The sequence below is a fragment of the Antechinus flavipes genome, chromosome 4, assembly GCF_016432865.1.
Source record: "Antechinus flavipes isolate AdamAnt ecotype Samford, QLD, Australia chromosome 4, AdamAnt_v2, whole genome shotgun sequence".
Lineage (NCBI taxonomy): Eukaryota > Metazoa > Chordata > Mammalia > Dasyuromorphia > Dasyuridae > Antechinus > Antechinus flavipes.
In genome coordinates this window covers 424,885,418-424,907,479 of record NC_067401.1, presented here as the reverse complement: position 1 = coordinate 424,907,479, position 22,062 = coordinate 424,885,418, and the positions used below count along the sequence as shown (strand labels likewise).

Here is a 22,062-nt window from a genome sequence, read left to right as displayed (position 1 = left end):
TTTAAATGTGAACATTTTGCAACATGTTTATTCAAAAAGGCATCAAATGGATACAAGTGAGACAGTAGGAACTAACTCTTATGAATACATCGTCTCTGAATGCAAGCCCAGCATAGGCACTAGGATGCTTCTCTTCATTCTGAATCACTGGCTTCCTGTCACAAACCCCGAGAAATTAAAATCATAGTGGAATACTCCCACCCCTCCTCAGCAAGTCAGGCAGGTCTTTGGTGATAAATTTATGAGAAAACATGAGTGAAAATCAAGCAGAATGAGAAAATATAGAGTGATATAATTCCATTCATGAAGGAAGAATCCATGCTAATGGACTTACAAAGCCACCACCCAGTGCAGTGGAATAGCTTAAACCACTTGTCAACAATCAGCTTCTTCCCCTATGACTTTTCTCAGGAAGCCCTCCAAAGGTATGGTTCTTCAACCATTTGGTATTCTTTATAAAAATGTGGCTTGTAAGCAGAACCTATTGTGTATTCAATCAACACTTTAGACTATATCCACCTTCTTACCCTTCTTTCCCTCTCTTCCTTCATTCCCCTATCAAAAAAATTTTACTACTTCAGAGCCAAGTATTATGAAAAGACGATTTTTTCCTGAGTTTATAAAAACAGGAAAAGCATAAAAAACCAGGATACGCATGGAACGGCTTGCTTTCCGCTCTACCTCCTCCCCTGTCCTTGAGTTCCTAGTTAATCTAGAGGATAGCATCTTCCTCTCTTTCCTAGGAGATAGTTCTGATGTGTTTCACATCTGAGAAAGCCTTATGTCGTATTCCACCATGTTGAAGTTATCCCATGAGAAAATCTTCTTCTCTGCAGGATTGTAATCAATCATGCTGCTGTATTTATACTGGTTCTTGAATGGGATGGTCAGAGCCTTGCTGCTCCTGGAACTGGTATCATAAGCCAGGTTGATGATGGTGTCAGCTGTAGAATAGCTGCTGACAGTGTATAGGGTGCCACAGATTATGAATGAGTTTGCCACTGATTGCTTTCGAATGTTGGTCTCCCAGGTTTGCTCGAGTTCTAGTGTGTCTGGATTCATTTTGGAAAGGACGATCGCTCCCTTGGCTGCTTCTGTGCTGTAGATGACCCATAGTCCCGTTTCATCCACAGCCAAGTCAATGTCTGTATAGCCGCCCCAAGAATAAGGGAACTGTCCGTGATAACCAGCATTGGGAATCTCCTTTTGAGCCTTCACACTTTCAGTTTTCAGTTCATACTTGATCACGGTTCTAGATGTATGTTTCTGGTAATAGAGGGCTCCACGGTAAACCACGGCACCTGTGCTCTCCATTGGAATAGCCAGCACGTGAATTTTGGAAGGATAGCCCTGGGTGAACTGGCTGATATGCTCATACTGAAAGACCTGACGAACATCTGTGCCCACTGTGTCAACTCTCCAGGTGGTCTCCCGAGTATAGGGGAACACAGGCTCAGGGTCTCTCATCCAGACACCGTACTTGCCAGCAATTGTCTCGGCTTTTCTCAGAGTGATAGGTTCACCCACCCAGACGAGTTCTCCACATCCTGCGGAATAAATAGAAAAATAAAACCTACTTACCAAAGACCTTTCAAAATGTAAATGCTAATTGTAAAGTTAGAAAACAAGTCGCCTCCACAGCATCATTAATTCAGTTTTCATGGATTTAGGTGAGGTGATGAATCCTACCAGTGCTCTTCCTAAAAATCAATAGTACTAACTCAAAGAGAACTCCTAAAAGAAATGATTGGTCCAAGGGTGCCTTGGCAACTAAGGGACGAAAATGAAATAACTCAACTATACTATCTATGCTCTAAGCACATCACTGCACCTTAGCTATAAAGTTTTTAATAAATATTAGCTCATTTTATCCTCAGAACAATACTGTGACATCTGTGCTGTTATCCCCATTTTACATTTGAGGAAACTGAGGCAGGAAGAGATCCAGTGAGCCACCTAGCTGTCAATGTGGTGGAAAGGAATCCTGACTTGAATCTGAAGTTCTGGGTTCAAACCACCTATTGGTTGTCTTTTTTTTTTTTTTTTTGGCTAAGGCAATTGGGGTTAAGTGACTTGCCCAGGGTCACACAATTAAGAAGTATTAAGTGTCTGAGGTCAGATTTGAACTCAGGTCCTCCTGACTTCAGGGCTGGTGCTCTATCCACTATGCCACTTAGCTGCTTGTAGCAGTGTGATCTTAAGCCAAATCATGGTATGTCTTGAATTTTAGCTTCTCCAGCCACAAAATGGACAATATGTAGTTCTATGTCCCTCACAGAATTGTGAAAGAGTCCATTTCAAAGTGACAAAGTTTAGGGATAAAGGAGAAAATTATCTTCTTTTGTTTCTTTGATAATACATGATTTTTCTTGATTTCATGAGTCATATTCTCAGGTATTTGCCAGCTCTCTATTGTCAGATAATGGTATGTTTTAGAGTTAGTTACATGTGTCTTAGATCTCCCCAAAGATGAAACTATGAGCTTGTTAAAAACACTGGTTCCACTTCTTGTCTAAACTTTGCTTCTGCCCCAGTCGCTAAAACTGCATATAATAGTGACATATAAGTTACCAACTTAAGAAAAGGTCTAGAAAAAATAAATTTAAACAAATTCTAGTCACTTTATTGAATAGGCTAAAGATGCTTAGCATCTTTAATCTTGCTAGTAAGGATGGATATATTTTCTCTAGTCTTCTCATATCTCATTTCCCAATTTGACTATTTCTTAAAGCTTTTATTATATGATTATCACAGTGAAGGAGAAGGAAATAAGCATTTATTAAATGTCCCAGGTATTGTATCAAGCACTTTAAAATATCTTTAATATTATTAGTAATAGTCAACGTTTCTGAAATCTATAATTGTAGTCTCATAGAATTACAGAACCTCAGAGTCAGAAGGACGTTTCAGAAGCCATGCAATCTAACCTACATATCAGTAAGAAATCTTTTTACACCATATGTGGGTGAGTGGTCTTTGCTTGAAGACCTCTGGTGATGGGGAACAACTATGTCCCAAGACAACCATTCTGTTTTGGGATAGCTGTAACACACACTAAGTTCATTTGTCAGTTGTTTTATTGTTCTAGTGTCTGAAAGGCCATATTTAGAAGAGCATTTAGATTTGCTTCTAAGGATAAGATTGGGAATAACGTGTAAATGTTGCAAAAGCCCAAAACTTGATGTCAGAAAAAGTATTCAAATAAATATAGCAGTGCAAAAGCATCAGGGGCTGCCTCAGACTGCCATCCCTAGAATACTTAAATTGGAGGTGTTGATGACTCTTTGGGGATGTCATAAAGGGAATTGCTGTTCAGGTACAGGCTAGACTCTATGGCCTCTGGGGTGCCTTCCAACACTGAGAATCTGAGTCAAACAAATTTGGAGACAGTCCATAAAATAAGTAGGACAAGTTCCTATAATGTTCACAAGAGCAGCAAGCCTGAGTTCATGCCTACCTTCCTTTCTCCTTCCCTGGAAAACCATAGAAAAGGGAAAGTCACTTCATGATTCATAAAGGAAATTCACATTTGTTCTTTAGGGAAGATTGATGCTGATAACAAGTCAAAGAGAGATAGGGACAAATTAGAAAAAGAAAAATGTCAAATTAATATAAAATTAATACCATTGCCCAATTCCTTATTACTGGAATGATTGGTTGAACTCTCTTTGAAGATGTGAGAAGCAGGAACCTCAGTTAATTCAGATTTCAGTTCTTGGTAGTCTGAATTATGCATATCCCATTTAGAAACTGTAATGAAAGAATGAGAGAGATGCAGTTGTGAGGAGAGACATCAGTATTGATATATAACTAAAATGTAAATTGTTCGAATAGACTTTCCATACAACTTGAGCAACACTTAAATTTATAGATAAATTTTCTTTTCATATAACCCAAGATTCACAATACAAGCCTCCCCTTTTCTCCCAGAGAACAATCTTTTGTAATAAAGAATTTTTGAACAAATTTTAAAAATTAGTTTAGAGAGAATAATATATCAAAAAAGCATTTATCTGTATATGCCCATAGTTCTCCACCTCCACAAAGAAGATACTTTCTTCTGTCTTTACCTTAGGCCAAGTTTAATCTTTACAATTTCACAGCATTTTATTGGAATTGTTTCATTTTTCACAAGTATTTGTTAAGCACTTTCTCAAAAGCCTTTGCTTTCAAGAAACTTATATTCTATAGAGGGAGAAAGCATATGTACACATAAGTATATTAAAAGAGAAAAAATTAAATTAAAATTAAATACAGGGTAATCTAGGGGAGAAGATGCTAGAAACTGGGGGAAATTGGAAAAGCTATCATGCGGGGAAAAGATTTGATTAACAGAGCTGCTTTATCAGCTAGTAAACTTTTATTTCAGGGATGTGGGTCCATGCTGCAGTATTGAACTTGAAATCAGGAAAACCTGATTTCAAATAATACCCCAGATACTTACTAGCTACATAATCGTGGAGAAGTGATGCTTTCTGAACCTCAGTTTTATCATTAAAAAATGGAGATAATAATAATATGATAGTATCTACCTCATCTGGTCATTATAAAGATCAAATCAAATGAGACAAAGTATTAAAAGCTCAAAGAGCTATGTAAATGCAAGTCTTCATGTCATTATCATCATCCTCATCACTGCTATTATTAGCTAAAAATTTTATTGAAATGCAAATGCCCCTGGCAGTAGTGTAACTTCTATAATAATAACTAATCTTGACAGAGTACTTACTATATACTAGGCACTGTGCTAAGCAATTTACAATTACTATTTTATTTGATTCTCTCAATCACCTTGAGAAGTAGATGCTAGGCAAACAACTATTAGATGATATTTCCAGGGTGACAGAGGTAATATTTGTGTGAGGCTGGATTTGAATTCTGGTCTTCCTGACTCCAGACTTGGTACTTTATCTACTATACTGCCTGGCTGCCCCTCAAAACTAGTGTAACTAGATTTATTAAATTTGTTTCTTGAGAAGCGGTCTGATAAACAGATGAGTGGAGAGAATATGAGACTATTGAGTGTCTGAGTGAATTTGGGGGAGGTAGCTGTTCCCCCAGAAACAGCTATATAGTGCAGTGGATAGAGTGCTACACCTGGAGACAGGAAGACTTGAATTCAAAATGTGACCTCAGATACTTCCTAACTGTGTGATCCTAGGCAAGTCACTTAACCCTATTAAATCTCATTTTCATGATGTATAAAATGAACTAGGGAAGGAAATGGCAAATCACTCCATGTACACACATACACACACACACACACACACACAAAACTCCAATTGCCTCAGATGTGTGTGTGTGTGTAGGCAATTGGGGTTAAGTGACTTGCCCAAAGTCATACAACTAAGAACTATTAAGTGTCTGAGGTTAGATTTGAACTCAGCTCTCTACCCACTGCACCAATCACTATATCTTTGCAAAGAAAACCACAAATGGATCAGACAGACAGAAAAACGACTGAACAACAACAAAGCTGTGCCCCAGACTGGGCGGAGAGATGAGGGAAGAGAGATCGGGGCAAAAAGGGGAAGTCACAGAAGCCAAAAACAATGGTGGACAATTCCAGATTTTTGTCCAAAGTCAATTCTGCTACGGATTATCCCAGATCCCTGGTTTTGCCCAGGAATCTACTCTTACTGATACTTGGATCCAAGAGCAAGCATGGATAACTCTGCTTGAGTTTGCCAGTCAACTCCAATTTCTCTGGATTAGTTATGCCAACAAGGATTTGAATCATCCTTTTCACGGTCGTATGTCTCACCAGCAATGTTGAGAATAAAGAAGTTATCACCAAGTGAGGGACCGATTGCTGGAGATGCAAAATCTAATAAATCATTTCATTCAAAAAGGCATCTGCTGACATTCCCCCCCTTGCTCAGCCTCTCTAAATTGCCAACTCATCTTGGACATCGTGAATGTTGGCTTTCAGCACCATCCAAGACCAATTTTCACTCTTACCTACTCCAGCTTACAAAATTAAAATGTGGCATTTAAGGCAGAGCCTGGCAATCTTTGGCACATGTGGGGGGAAAGACAAGTTGAGCTACCTGACCTAATTTACTGTCGCTGGCCCTATTCCTAGTTTTCTCCCACGCTCCCCCACCCTCTGACTCAGTGTTGATGCAGCCGTTGGTCTTGACTTTGGCTGATCCGGTAAAAAGTTGCAGGACTTTCTGTCAGTATCCAATGTCCTGGTACATATTCTAATATACTGTTGGTTAACCAAGAGAAGATAGAGTGTCTTATGGTCAAAGCTCCTATTCATCAATCAATAAGCATTTTATTAAGTGTCTAGTATGGACTAAGATTTGAAAATTTGGAAAAATGGAATAGTGCTTGTTCTCAGGAAATTTAAATTTACCTGGGAGGAGGGGAAACAATATTTAAACAATATTTATGTACGAAATATGGCTTTGACAAGGTGGGTACCAGCAATTGGGACAATCAAGAAAAATATTTCATGTGAAAGATGCTTAAACTCTTTTGAGTTTTGAAAGAAATGAGATTCTAAGACGCAGATATGAGATGAGAGTACATTCCAGGTGTGGGAGACGGCTAGTGGAAAAGAAATTAGATAGGGAATGGGGTATCATCTGTGAGGAACAGCCAGACGGCCAATTTGACTGGAATACAAATTACAGGAAAGGGAGTAATAGATAAGGAGATTGGAAGGGTTGGATGTCTCATGCCAAAATGGCTGTGTAGCATTCCCCGTCTTTATCTCATATCCCCAGGGATTCTTGGAAAGTATTACTTATTGCTGCTGTTCAGTAATTTTTCAGTCATGTCTTACTCTCTGTGACCCCATTTGGGCTTTTGTGGCAAAAATAATGGAGTGGTGTTTCATTTCCTTTCTCCAGCTCCTTGATGAGGAAACTGAAGCAAATGGGATTAAGTGAATTGCCCAGTGTTCCACAGTTAGTAAGTGTCTGAGGCTGGATTTGAACTCAGGAAGTTGAGTATTTCTGATGTCAGCCCAGGTGCTTTATACACTATCATGCCAGCTTGCTGCCATTCAGGGGCTTACTAAGAAATGGATTTGAACTAGGACTATCAGAATGAGCATCTTCTTGGGCTCATAGAACAGTTAGATATCTGTTGGTCCACTTAACCACTGTTTCCTTCAAATAGAAAAAAAAATCAATAGATGTTTCTGCATATCTTGTTCAGATGTGAGGCAGTCTTAGTGATGTAAGTTATGATACACAAATCTCCATGGCTCCATTGCTGTGATCATTTTTAGTCCCCCGGAGGTATCAGAGAACCTCAGTCCATCAGCCCACCATATTTCTCTGGGCACCCCCTGCAGTCTCCACTTACCATTGCCTGATCAACATGCCAAATGCTGTGTTTATGGATAAGGATAAAGGAAAGAAAGCAAAGAAATAATTACAGTTTAGCCATACAGGAGCAGACCACTGGTGTATGCTTGGCAAAGTGAACATGGGGCCCCCTCCATGCCTGTCATATGAGGAGGCTTTGAGTTTTTGTCTTGCTATAGAATACTTTTTAACTAATTCAATGTTTTATTAATCATTTATCATCAAATGTCAATACAATAAAAACTGATTAGTAAGAACTTAGATTCAAGTGAGGTAGTTTCAACATAAAAATATAATCATCTTCAATTACTACTTCTAAGTTTACATCAGGTTTTAATTAATATTGACATGCCTTAGAATGAGTGATTTAGCTTCTTTGGGACTCAATTTCTCCATCTGTAAAAATGAGATTGGCTCTAAGATTCCTTGGAGTTCTGAATTCATTTACTTTGTTATTTAGCTCTTTAAATTTATTTTGTTTTCTTTTCAGTTTTCAAATGAATTGTTTTGTTTTTCTGGTTATACATGTGAATTGATTTTTTTAATATGCATTTCTTCATGAATCATGTTGGGAGAAAAAAATCAGAACAAAAGAGAAAAACCACGTGAGAAATAAAAACAGAAAAAAAAGTGAACATAGCTGTGTTGATTTATATTCGATCACCATAGTTCTCTTTCTGGATGCATATGACTTTTTTATCATCAAATATTCAGCTCTTTAAAAATGAAATAGTTGTGTATTGGAGAGAGTGGGATTTTCTCACTCTAAAAATATGAACATTTAGAAAATGCCAAATTAAAAAGTGCCTTCACTTGCACCCTTTTATTATGTGACCCAGATTGACCTTCTACTTTTCTTTCTCCAGCCCTGGCTCTTTCTTCAAACCAGTGTCCATGCCAGGGCAGGTTTTCAATATACAGTACCTCTGTTCATGTGCGGGCACCACATAACTTTTATTTTCACTCGTTCCTTTCTTCCAATGCCTTGGATTGTCCTCCATAAAAATCAAACCGTGATTTCTCTACTAATTTCAAAATACTCTGGATACTGTGCATAGTGCCAGGTAGCGCAAGGGTGGAGAGTTCGAAGGGAAATTTACAGCTGCATCTCTCAAAGAAAGTCTGCAGTCCCCCCAGTGTGAATATATGTGCTTTATAGGCAAAAGCCAGCATCAACCTGGACCTGCTTCCACTCCATTTTGAAGTGATTCAATCTACGAATTTCACTAAGGTTGTTAAGTATGTATTTTGAGAAAAGGATTAAATATAGCCCATGTCCAGAAGTTGTGCCAACATCCAGATAGTGGGGTGGGATGAGTGGTGGATTTAGAATTAGAGGACCTAGGTTAAAATCCCAATTCTGCTACCTGTTATCTGATGTAGTCTTAAGCAAGTCCCTATAAATCTCTGAGCCTTAGTTTACTCATCTGTAAAAATGAAGGATGTAGTTTAATGCTCCCCAAGATCCCTTCTAGTTCTAAATCTATAATCTGAGAAACAATCAATAAATATAATATATTAACAAATAAATAAAAGCAATCCATATAGTAGGGAAAGTTAAAACCAGAGACAAAGCTTTGAACTTAGAACCATGAGCCCCTGAGTTCAGAGCCCACCTCAGATGCTTACTAGCTGTGTGATTCTGGACAAATCCTCCACCGTTTTTGTAAAATGAGAAATTTGGACTATTGACCTCTAAAGTCCCTGGAGGGCAGAATCATAAATTTGTCTGTTTAAGAAGGACTGACCTTTCCTCAGACACTTCATTTGCCATTCAGCTGCAGTCATTTTGCAGCTGAATGGAATCTCCCTCCCCCCACCCACCTCCATTTTTTCAGCATCCTTTTGTATGTCATCTTTACCCATTAGATTGTAAGCTCCTTGAAAGCAAGAACTATTTTTTTTCATATTTGTATTCCAAGGTCTTAGCCCAGTATCTGCCATATGGTAGACATTTTAATAAATGTTGATTGATTGATAACTCCCGGCTCTATATTTATGATGCTATGAACTATTGATTAGATTTGAAAAATAGTTTGCTTGAGGAAAAAAAAGACTAGCAGATATTTGTAAGACTCAGCTTTCAAGGTACATTCACATATATTTTCTCACTTGGTCCTATGCTTTCAGAGGGAGCTTTTCCTATCTCTACTAGAAATTTTAACTGTAACTATTTGCAAAGAACCCTTCTATGGCATTACACAGAATCAGTGGGTCCTGGGAGCTAAATGGATTGCCTTGCACACTGGATGGTAACAGAACGCAGAGTGTTAGAGTCATGAGGGACCTTAGAGATCACTTAGTACAACACTCTATTTTACAGATAAGGAAACTGAGATCTAGAAGTGTAAAAATAACTTGTCCAAGTCATCGGACGAGGCAGGTAGCAGAGCCAGGAACTCCAGTGTTCTCTGAGGTAGGAAGTACTTAGGGGTCATGAGGCTGTGAGATGGTATAAACAGAATAACATAAGACAGAAGGCATGTCCAAGGGGAGAGCTCCCCATCTGTAACTACATGGCTTGGAAATGTTTCATATCCTGACATGTCTGCTGAGACTTAAGTGCAATTCTCAGGACTATGTGAGCTTTGCAGCAACTCAGATCTTGCAACTGAAAGGTCTGGATGGGATAGTAATATTTTTGCTGTTTTTTTTCCATCAAGAGAATATAAAATTCTTGAGAACAGGGAGTGTTTTCATTTTGGTGCTTGCATCTGCAGAACAGGGCTTTATATATAGTAGGTGTTTAATAATTGAATTTAAAGCAAGGCAAGCCAGAAAGCATTTATTAAGATATGTGTATACATATATATGTGTGTGTGCATCTCAGGCATTGTTCTAAATGCTGGGGATGCAAATATAAATAAAAAGAAAGACAATTTTTGCCCCACTTCTAGAAGCCACATTCCCACATAGGGAAGACAACAACAAACTAGAGAGTGGGAAGAGGGGAAGAATATCTACATGTGTGAGGAGGGGAATGGTTCAACAGAAAGAAAGTCCAATTTAGGAACCAACAATTCCAACCAGCAGGACAACAGTGTTGAAGTATGAAAAATCAAAAAGCCAGAAAGTTGACTTTCATGGCATTCTTCCTAAGGATGGAAGTCCTGGGAGGGGCTCACCATTGAGAGAGGAGAATCAGATATTACAGGATCAGAAAGCTATTTAATCCAGTTTATAGTACACAGAAGTAAGAAATCTTTTTCATCCAGGGCCCAGGACTCCAGTACAAGGATTGTCTTTGATACAAAAAAGGCACAGCCACGTTTTATCAATATCTATACCCAACACTTCTAGTTCCTGGGGCAGATCGCCTTAGAGGTACTTTCAAATTAACTTTGTAATTCATGATGTGAAAAATATTGCAAGTAACTAAGACAAATTCAGTCAGTCAACTTGTAGATCAGGACTGTTAATAATGCCTAACATCCAGTAACTTCCTGTTTTATTCAGTAATAAATTCATCATTTTTTTGCTCCTCAGTTTTAGTGTAATGGGGCATACATAGCCCTCTCCTCCATTCTATTTCAGTTTCCTAAAGAAAGAAGGAAATGAAGTGATCCTAACCAAATCACTTCCCTTTTCTGAACCTTTTTTCACTTGAAGAATAAGGAGACTGGACTAGATCACTAGAAGCACCGAACCTCATCACCCACACTCAGGGAAAGATACATCTAAGACCATCTTATTTAAATCATACTCAGGCCATTACAATCTCAGGCCAGCTCTAATCTTCTACAAGTTAATGAATAGACCTTCACAAAAATAAGTTCTGTCTATGTTTGGCCCAATAAAAATTCCCCTCTGAGCAGACTTCTGCTGAAGAACTCTGGGTAATAAAGAATGACATTTTACTCAGAAGCAAAAATCAAAAGCTCAGCCACACTCTCCGAGTTCACGGAGCCTAAATAGCATCTCTCTTTCTTTTATTTTCTTCTTTTTTTCTTTTCTCTTTTTTTTAAATAAATAAGAACCAAGGTAAAATCCAGAAAGAGAGGTCAATTGTATAGTGGCAAGGAGAATTCTATTGGCCAGTAAATAACCTGCTTAAGAATTGGCAAACTTCTTAGTGGTTATGCCAGTCAGAAAAGCCCAGTTCTAGGCAGACAGGCAGGAGCTTAGTTTTCTGGCATGACTTCCAAAATTTGCAAGAGCACCAAGTTATAGCCAAATGCTAGATTCTCTCTGCCTTTATCTGTGACTCTCTTTCCTCCTCTATGACTGTCTCTCCATCTCTGTCTGTCTCTCTGTCTTATTTTCATTAAGTGGATTACATAGCCCTTGTAGCTAATAAGGGGAAGAGTTCAGCAGGAGCAAAGTCCGATCTAGGAAAATTCCTATTAAAAAAAAAGTCTGAGCAATAGTTCATATTATTTCTCTGTCCTAAATTCAGGACCTGACTAGCATGGATTTTAACTTGCCCAGACTCACAGAATGATGTCGGTTATTGATGTCCTTAATTCTCACACCAGAGAATCTGAAGAGACCACTTGGTTGGTGATAAGAATATTATAACTTGGTGGAAAACTCAAATGTTACACTACTTTACTGGATAATTAATATAGTGATACATTGCCTTTTTGGAGGCTTAAAGGTGGCACACAAATCAATTTGGACTCCTCACACTACTGTAGTGCCTCAAGCAAAATCAAAGGTACATCAAACTTACAGATGTCATATAACTAATTTTCTTTCCCTCTTCCTCAATATGCTCTAAATAGATATTCTAGAGATAGTTTGGCTTAGAAATTAAAATTGTTATTCATTTATCACCTTCATATATTTTTGGAAAATAGCTTTTATAATGATTTATTTTTAGTTATATCTTTTATCAAAGACTTGTGGAAGAACACAGACAAAAGCCAAATTGGCCAAAAGACCAATAAAGTCTGTCTCCAATGTCAGTCATATCCTGGCTAGTAATTGTCTCTCAAACTTTTGAAAGCAGGTAAAAAAAAAAAAGCAGACCATGAGAACTTTAGTGATAAGCTCTGTTAGAAATGAGGGATATATATATATATATATATATATATATATATATATATATATATATATGTATATATATGTATATATATATATATGTATATATATATATACACACACATATACATACACACACATATATACATATACACAATTATTAATTGCACACCTATGTACATGTGTGTGTACATATCTATACATACACATATATGTATATAAATTTCTCCTTGAAGGTATTATTCTTTTTTATGGAACAATCTGTTGCTGAAATAAGTCTGCCAAAGTTCTAAGAAAAAGCAATTAATATCATTCAAAATCCTGAGATAGTTGTTGATTTTGATTGTGAGAAAACTGTGGTATACTGGAGAGAGAAAAACATCAGAATGGTTTTGTGACATATATAATTTTATCTTGATTATAGACAGAAAATGAGGATTTAGTTGCAAAAAATAGACTTTTAGTGTTTTTGTAGAGAGGACCCAGAGCTTATATTAGCAAAAATAAAACAAGAGAAGGGAGAAAGAACAATTTCCAAATGTATCAGCTAGGCTTGAACTTGGAAATAATGAATACTACAGTTGCTATTAAGTTCGGGTAAGCAGTGGAATAACTTGGAAACAGACTATCAAAAAAATCATCTAGAAGATTAACTCATTTGGCTGAAATGTTTCCTTCAGTTAAGCACAGCATGAATCAACTCAGCTTAGTGGATGCATTTAGGCAACACAAAAGTTAAGTTAAGATTAGAAAAATCACCAAGTTTAGTGTTTTAGAGTTGTAAGCTACCTCAAACAAATGTTTTGTTTTGTTTTTTCATTCATGTGCCTCCTTGACATGTTTCCAAAAGTGTGTGTACTGGTGACAGAGTATGTCCTAGATTTATAAGCAAATCATTCCTGATTTTACTTCTATAATATTTATTTTGCCTTGTTGTTAAGCAAACACATGTTTATAATCTAAATGTGCTATTATTATGAGGCACTGGTTTCTGTAAATGGAAATACATTTATGGGGACTCGAGTTTAAGTGGTGAGTTTGGGACGTATTCCCTCACAACAGAATTATCACTGGAACCTGCTAAACTTTGAATATAATTCTGAGGTGGTGGCCCTACTTTGGAGATCCTAAACTTTTTAGTGTAAGAGCAGATTAAAGTAATGTGCCCAGCTCCCATGACCTACATAAGAGATAAAAGTACAATATTGTGAATAGCTATAAACTGATTTTTGTTTTTTTAATTAGATTTTAAATGCCCAAGAAGATCTCCATTTAAAATAATTCCCTCAAAATAAACAACCCCTCCTAAATTTATTTGTTTTGTAAACTGAGATGATCACTGCTTATAAGAAAACTGATAAAATTCCATAATAACAAATTTTATTAGAGAGCTTATATTACAAAGTAATTTCCATGTTTAAGAACAGTGGTCCCTTAACTTTCTTGATTATGCATACTTATCAGTAATTGGTGAGGAGAATAACACATGAATTTGGGGTTGATTTCCTCACTTGCACTTCTGCAGTTGCTGTTGTAAATATCTGATTTGGCATTAGGTTATATCTAACTGGGAGAAGTCAACTCCCAGCTCAAGAGAAAGTTGGGAGCTTGAGCAGCAGTGAAAAAGATGGAGAAAGAGGGTGTTGAGTTGTATTGGGAGAAAGATAGGTACAATTGGTTGGAGACAAGCTTCATAGTACACTGATGTGATTAAGGAAGGATATGACCCATGTTCCCACCTTCTGATTGGTTAATTCCCATTTACAGCCCTAGATTTTTCAAATCACTAGCCCAAAATATCATTGTTTGAAGGTGAAAAATTACAGATTTTTTTTACTATATTTTACTATATTTTTTTTACCATATTTACTATATTTTTACTATATTTTACTATATTTAATATATTTTTACTATATTTTACTATATATTTTTACTATATTTACTATATTTTACTATATTACTATATTTACTATATTTTTTACTATATTTTACTATATTACTATATTTATACTATATTTACTATATTTTACTATATTTTTACTATATTTACTATATTTTATACTATTGTATATATACTATTTTTTTTTTTTACTATATTACTTTATTTTAAAAAGTCTATTGGAGAAATGGCTGAATGGTCGAGTGGATATTCCACTGTCTGATTTGAATTCAAATCTGTCTGATTTGAATTCAAATCATGCCTCACATGCTTGCTAGCTATTTGACCATAAGCAAGTCACTTAGTGTGTCTCAGCCTCAGTTTTTTCAACTGCAAAATGGAAGTCCTAACAATATAGGTTATGAGGACAAAATAAGGTAACATTTGTAAATATACTTTGTAAATCTTAAAGCATTATACAAATATTTGCCAGCTCTTTTTATTTAAGTCTGAGATCCTAAAGTTTAAAAAGCCATATGTAGCAACTAGAATAGCTCCTCTGGAATTCAGTTTCCTTCTTTTTTTTTTTTTTTTTTTTAATTAAGAGGTTGGATTAAATGCTCTCTCAATAGCCTTCTAGCTTTAAAGGCTTCTAATTTCATTTGATACTCGTAGCAAATTCCCATCAAAGGGGAGAAACACAAGTGCCCTACTAAAGTATAACAGAAAACAGGAAAAATGTAATACAAAATTTTAAACTATACCCAGGTAATTCCCCAAAGACCATAAGACAATGAAAAGTTAAATCCAGTCCTATTTAGTCAGCAAATATTTAATCAATGCTTTCTGTGAGCCAGCATCTCTTCTTAGTACTAAACAGAAAGAAATTAACCCGGGACCTCAAAGACTTTACATTCACTTGGGGAGAAAATATACAGCATATATGTACACATAAATACAACACAAATAAACATATGTATATATACATCTGCACACATGCACATATATAACATTTATATATAATGTGTCCATGAATTGATATACATCTATTTATATATACACATGTACATGTATAGGCTTTATTGCATATAAAATACATACACATATACTTACACATATATGTATATTTGCATATGTTTGTATACATATTTGCATGTGTAAAATATATTCAAAATTAGGATGATGGAGGTCACTAGTAGTTGGAGAGCTAAGGAAAAACTTCATGGAGAAGGCTGCACTTCAGGTCAGTTTTGAAGGAAATAAGAGATGAGGAGAAGTGGAATTGAGGAGGAAGGAAGTACATTCTAATTGTGGAAGATGGCCAGGACAAAAGCACAGACATAGGAGATGGAGTGTCCTATATGTGCTAGAGTAATAAAGCTACATTGGCTAGACTGTATGGAAGTACTAAGTAAGATTAAACTGTTTGATAGAGGGGATCTGGGAAAGACTTTAAATGCCAAATAGAGGAATTGGATTCTAGAGGCAAGAAGAAGTCAAAAGAGTTTTTTGAGTAGGGAAGGAACAATGTCAGACCTGTTCTTTAGAAAAAGCAGTCGGAGAAGGAGGAAGTGGAGTGGGAAGAATCTCAAGTCAGTGAAACCAAGTAAGTCACTCTTGCTATAATCCCAGTGAGAGATGATATCTGGGCTTGAACTAGGGTGTTGGACCAAAGAAAGAAGGGGATGAGTGTGAGAGATGGTGGAAACAACAGAAATAATTAAGTTCACTTATTATCAGATTATACATTTAGAGATATAAGCTATTTTATAGGTCAGCAAGGCAGACTCCTTAAGAAGTTAAGGAAACCGAGTTCCAGAAAACTTAATTGATTTGACCAAGGTCATATAAATCATACATGGCCATCACTATTTAAAATGCGATCTTCTGATTCCCAGTCCAGTAGCTTCAGATATACCTACATAAATGCATGTAAATTAGCTTGGCTGCCAGACGTGGATGTAATTAACTGTGCATTTTTCTTTAGTTCAGCCTTCTTATAGAATTAAAGCTATATTGAGGGTTCGTACGAATTGTGAGATATTGTTGTCTTTCATGTAGAAAGAATTCTGATGGGGTTTGGGAGCATAATGGCACAGTTGATTTCATTTTAAGATAAAATGGTAGCAGGAGCATTGAACATGATATTCAGTTCATTTTTATTAAGGACCTACCATGTGCAAAGCACCTAATACTTGTCCATTGCATTGATGCATATGTGTGCACATGTACACACACATACACACACACACATGCTCCCTAGGAAGCAGAGTGAATACTGTCTTGAAAGTCACCAGACAGGTTCAAGTTCGAGTTTTGTCGGCTGCTAACACTGTGACTTAGGGTGAGTGGTTTGCTGTCTCTGAAATATGCTGTCCTCATTTGTAAAATAAGGAGGTTGGAACAGATCTCTGAAGTCCCTTCCAGCTATAAATACCTGTGATCTCTCATCTACAGCCTTTTCCAGCACTAACATTCCACGTATCTGAGCAGAGTAAAAAATTTAAAAAAAATTTAAGCAGAGAAACTAGAAGGAAAAAAATCACTTCATTAATATTGAGTAAATTGAAAAAAAATATTGAGTAAATTGACCAAAGCATCCTTTCCACAGTCATTCTCGAGTACTATATGACAATGGTTATTTGCCCTTGGGTACCATAAGCATCTCTTTAGGAGAAGGGACAGGGTGAAGAAATATCCTGTACCAATCTGTAGGTCATCGCTTTCTCTGTGGCTTAGAGCTTTCTAAATTTCTGAGAAATTAAGGGACTTGCCCAGGGCTACAAAGGCAGGATGTGCCAGGGTTAGAACTGGCAGGATTTTTGTTTTCTGGGTCTGTTCCCTGCCCAAAACACTATGTTGCCTCTTTTTTTTTTTTTTTTTTAGAAAAGGCTGAATGAAAAATACCTTTGAGGTCATTGGTAGATTTTAAAGAGAAGAAAACTCCAAGGTCATTTAGTCCAACTGTATTTTACAGATTAGGAAACTGAGGTACAGAGAAGTTAAGGTCACTCCAACAATAAGGACTAGAGCTATAGTTTGAACCCGGGCCATTAGGTTGAGGAATGCAGATGATGGAGTGGAAAAACAACTGGAATTGAAATCCCAGGACTGTGCCTTACTCACCTACGTGACTTTGGGCAAGTCCCTTAGCACTGATCCTAAACCTGATGTTTTTCTACTGTCTCACTGTACCCTCCTAAACCAAGGTCCTGAGTTCAAATTATGGCTTGACTCTTTATTATCTGTGTGACATTGGATGAGTCTTATAATTTTTAGGACCTGAGTTTCTTCATCCCTAAAAGGCAGTTGTACCAAATGATCTCTTCCCTACTTTCCAGCTCTAAATCTCTGATCTGATGGCTTCAAATCTCGGATCTGGGACAGGTTAAGTGAATTCAGGTCTACCTAACTCCCAATTTTCACCATCCATGATTTTAAGAGCCTCATCAAACAGTTCTACATTATTCCATGTTATTTCATCTCAAGGAGAGTTTGGCCATTTCATGGTCTTACCTTCCTTGGGACCCTGAGGAATGTCAGCTGCTGTTTCTTTTCTCCCGACTTGAGGACACTGGCCCAGTCTCAACATCTCCATCTCCTGCCGGCTGCTTGCCAGCCTCCTGGCCAGGTTTTTATTCTCATTCTCTAGTTGCCTTTTCTCCTTCTCCAGGGAAGCTTTTTCCTGAAGAAATCTGTTGTAGTCAGACTCCAGGCTGGTTTTCTCCCTTCTCAGGTTTTCCAGTTCTCTTTGCATCTCCTGGACAGCTGGAGGCATGAGATTTGGAATTTCATCCCCTCCCAGTTGCTTCACGAGGGTCTCCAGGACACCGAGCCGGATTTTGGCAGCTTCTAACTCTGATCTCTGAGCACTGCTATCTCTCTGGAGGTCCTGGATGGCTGGATTGGCTTCTCCAGATCCTGGACAGCTGGCCTCATTGGGACTGGCCACAGTGAAAGTATAGAGGCATCTGCCATTCCGGTCATTGCCTTTTCTGAGATTGGCTGTCCTGCCTAAAGTCCCCCACGCCAAGCAAGCCCAAAGCAGCAGTCGAAGGGCGAGCATGTCTGTGTTAGGTCTCTAAAGAACACACAGAAGTCCAAAGGTACTCAGGCACAGTGTGCTTCCCTGTGAATGCTCAGTTTCTTAGGGAGCTGTCAGAATGAGTGACCCTGGGAGCTCTCCAGTGACTGAGTTCCAGGGAGGAGGTTTCATATATACTGATGGGAGCCAATCTATGGGGGGTGGTGTGCAGGGGCGGAGGAAGGGAAAGGAGGCCACAAGGATAAGGAGTGTGTGAGTGCAAAATTGGGTGGGGCAATGGGAGGAAAGGGGGGGGGGTTGTTTCTCATTGTCAGGAGGGTTTTTTCTTTTTAAAATAATTTCTGTTTTGAATTTCTTAAAAGAAGAGTACCGTATTTTCACATATTAGCCATCCCAACTTCCCCAGCTTACTTTGTTCAGGGAATTGTATACATAATAAGAATTTCTCTGAGGTTTCTTATATATGATCCATCACAAGGTGAACACAGAACATAAGCAAATCATTACATTCCCAAAGAGAGAGCATAAAGCAAAATTCTCACTCGATTCTTTTCCAGTTTTAAATTAATAGGTGCACACACATTGTGGGGGGTAGGGAGAACCAGATCTGAGATTTCATAAGTTTAGGTGACTACTGATACTCCCCCACACTGATACAAATCAGAATCTGCTCTGCAATTTTTAATCTTAGAAAGTTATCTGAGATATTGAGCAATAAAAAGATCTGTCCAAAATTACACATGTGTCAAAGGTAGGATCTGAATTCATACCATCTCATCTCTAAGATTAACTCTCCCCTATACCACATTGACACTCACATGCAGCTATAAATAAATATATAAATAATATTATGAATTATAATTATAAAATAATTCATAGTCACATAATAATAACTTACATTTATGTTAGAATGCTCCAGAGAGGCAACATGGCTTAATGAATTTAATCTCCCTGGGCCCTACACAAACTCTGTCACTTACATGTAAGGTGCTGGTCATTGTCTATGGATCAAATTACATTTGTACAAAAAAAAAAAAAACCTCAAAATAAAACCTCCCAAGCCCTTAAATATTCAGATTTACATATGTTACGGTTCACAAAACTTTGAATTAAGTAGTTTAAATATTATTTTCATTTCACAGATAAGGAAACTGAGGCCCAGAGAAGCAGACTTATCCAAAATCACTTAGCTAGTAAGTTGAAGAACCAGGAGGACTTGAACCAAAGTTGTTGTTGTTTTAAACTTTAAGTCTAATAATCTTCTCACTTGCCTCATGCCCTAAGGCTAACTTCATAGAAAAGCAAGTATATATATATATATAAACACATATATATATGTATATATAAAAATATATGTGTGCGTGTGTGTATGTATGTAAGCAAGTATCTATATATCTATATATATATAGATACTTGCTTTTTATATATACATACATACATACATACACACACGCACACATATATTTACAAAGGTACAAAACTCTTTCAAATTAATATATTTATAAATACTTTGTTAATGTATATTAATACTATTTAATACTTTCTATACTGCAGATCAGATGTCATTTAGCTTTTCCTCATTCTGAGAAGGAAAAAAGAAATCATGGATTATACCTAAAACTTCTAGGAAGTCAAATGAATCTTGACAGTGGCACAGTGTTCATCTTTATGTTTATAAAGCAAAAGTAATTTATCTGTCATTACTAGTCATTTTATTTTCTATAATGAATCAATATTACCACTACCATCATTCCCCATCCCCAACTTAAAAAAACCAGGCAGGGATAACCCCTATACTATACCCAGTCCTGGAAATGGTAGCAATCACTGTAATTCACACATGTGTTTCCTGCATGGCTCTTATCAGTGAATGTGTGAATGCAAAATTCCCAGGGCTGTTTCTTTTGTACAGTTTATTTTTGGAGTGCACACTTCCTATGCATTTCTGCAGTTTTCCCCTAACATGAGTGGAGACACGTTTTTCTCATTTAGATTCTATCTTTGCTAAATGGTTTCTAAATTTAAATTTGAACTTGAGACCTTTGGTGGTTGATATCTATTTATAATTAACCAAGTGGCACTATTTATTTCCAGATTCTGATGTAGACAGTAAATATAACAGAAGTACTTCTTTGGACTATTTAAAATTATCAAGCTAAGATCCCTGCCAGATCACAAGGACGGTTGGATACTTCTTTAGGAAGAAAAGATCAGCACTATGCTGCCGTGTACATAGAAATAAAAATATCTCTATGGCCCTTTATAGTTGCAAAGCATTTTGCATATTTTATTCAGGCAAACCTTACAATAGTTCTGTAAGAATGTTTTTGCAACTATATAAATGCTATTTATTATACCCATTTTATAGAGGAGAATAGTGAGAATCAGAGACATTAGGTGACTTTTCTTAGGTTATTGTAACATAAGTGTTGGAGTGGATGGAACTTGGGTCTAGGGCTCCTTTTACTATACTGAACTATCCAAGAAAAGTTCTTGTTAGACAAGAGTGCTGTAACTAGGCAGTGAAAAGATATTAATAGATGACATAGATGTTTAATCAGTTGGTGGGAGGATAGAAAAGAAGTTATGAAGTAGATGGAAATTGAATTTCTAAGAAGACTTTCATGCATATAATAGTGGAGTACAACTTCTCCCCTTTGCAGCAGAGCCTAGACAGAAACCCGCAATTTAGCAGATCACACTGCATTTTGGCAGGTAATATCAAAAAACCAGAAAGACAATTAGGAAAACTTGCTCTTTTAGAAACTACACTCAGAAACATTTTTTTTCCCTTTTATCCTCCCTCCAACCTGATCTCATTCCATTCAGAGTCCTGGTGTAGCAAATAGCAGAAAATAAGGCAATTCATAGGCTTAAAGCAGGAATGAACCTTAAAAACCCTCTTTCATTTTACAAATGAGGAAACTGGGATTTAGAAAAGTTAACTTGCCGAATCGTAAGTGACAGAAACAGAACTAGAATCCAGTTTCCCTACTCCTAATCCAACACTCTTCCTACTAAATCCAATTCTGATTACACGACCCAATATACTATTGGAAACCAAAGATACCATCTATCCCAATTCTCTCATTTCACAAAGGAGGTGAAGTGATTTGTTTAGAGATACTCAGATATTAAATAGCAGAACTAAGATTCGACCCCTGGCCCTTTGGATGCCAAATTAACTTTTTCCATCATATCTCAGAGCTACAGAGAACCAAAGATTCCAATTTCAGAAGGTATGAAGGATGACACGATTATTTCAGGAATCTTCAAAGATTTTTTATTTGTTCCCTGTGCCAACTAATAACATCTGTATAAAAAGCAAGCTGGTGTCTCCCCTAGAGATCAAAGAGTGGGAAGAACAATTCTCATGTGGTCTGTGAAAGAATGAAAAGAGTCAAAAGGAAAATGAAGAAAAAGAACCTTAAAAGTGAGAGGAGAAACCTAATCTGCTCCAGGAGTTTGGAGAATGTAAATCCTCCCCCTCTCCTGCCCCCATGTTGGAATGTTCTCTTCCCATCTCTGCCTCTTTGCTTTCCTGGTTTCCTTTAACTCCTAGCTAACAGTCTACCCTCTAGAGAAAACCTTTCTCAATCTCTTTTAAGTCTAATGCCTTTTCTCTGTTGATTATTTCTTATTTATCCCATATAAAACTTGTTTGTACAAAGCTATTTGCATGTTGTCTCTCTCATTAGATTTTAAGTTCCTAGAAAACAGGAATTGTCTTTTGCTTCTCTATGTATCCCCAAAGTAGACCTTTAATAAATGCTAATTGATTGATTGAGTGATTGATGTTTAGTTACTGGAGGAAAGAGCTGAAGAAGAAA

The 22,062-nt window shown here is 36.9% G+C and overlaps 1 protein-coding gene across 1 annotated transcript; it reads right to left on the bottom strand.

Moving 5' to 3' along the window:
* On the bottom strand, positions 1–18,361 carry MYOC (myocilin). Its single transcript, XM_051998955.1, has 3 exons — positions 17,704–18,361; positions 3,625–3,750; positions 1–1,547 (listed from the first exon to the last, which is right to left on the bottom strand). The coding sequence occupies exons 1-3, from the start codon at positions 18,251–18,253 to the stop codon at positions 763–765; spliced, it is 1,461 nt and encodes a 486-aa protein (XP_051854915.1). The 5' UTR covers positions 18,254–18,361; the 3' UTR covers positions 1–762.
* Positions 18,362–22,062: the final 3,701 nt, after the last annotated feature.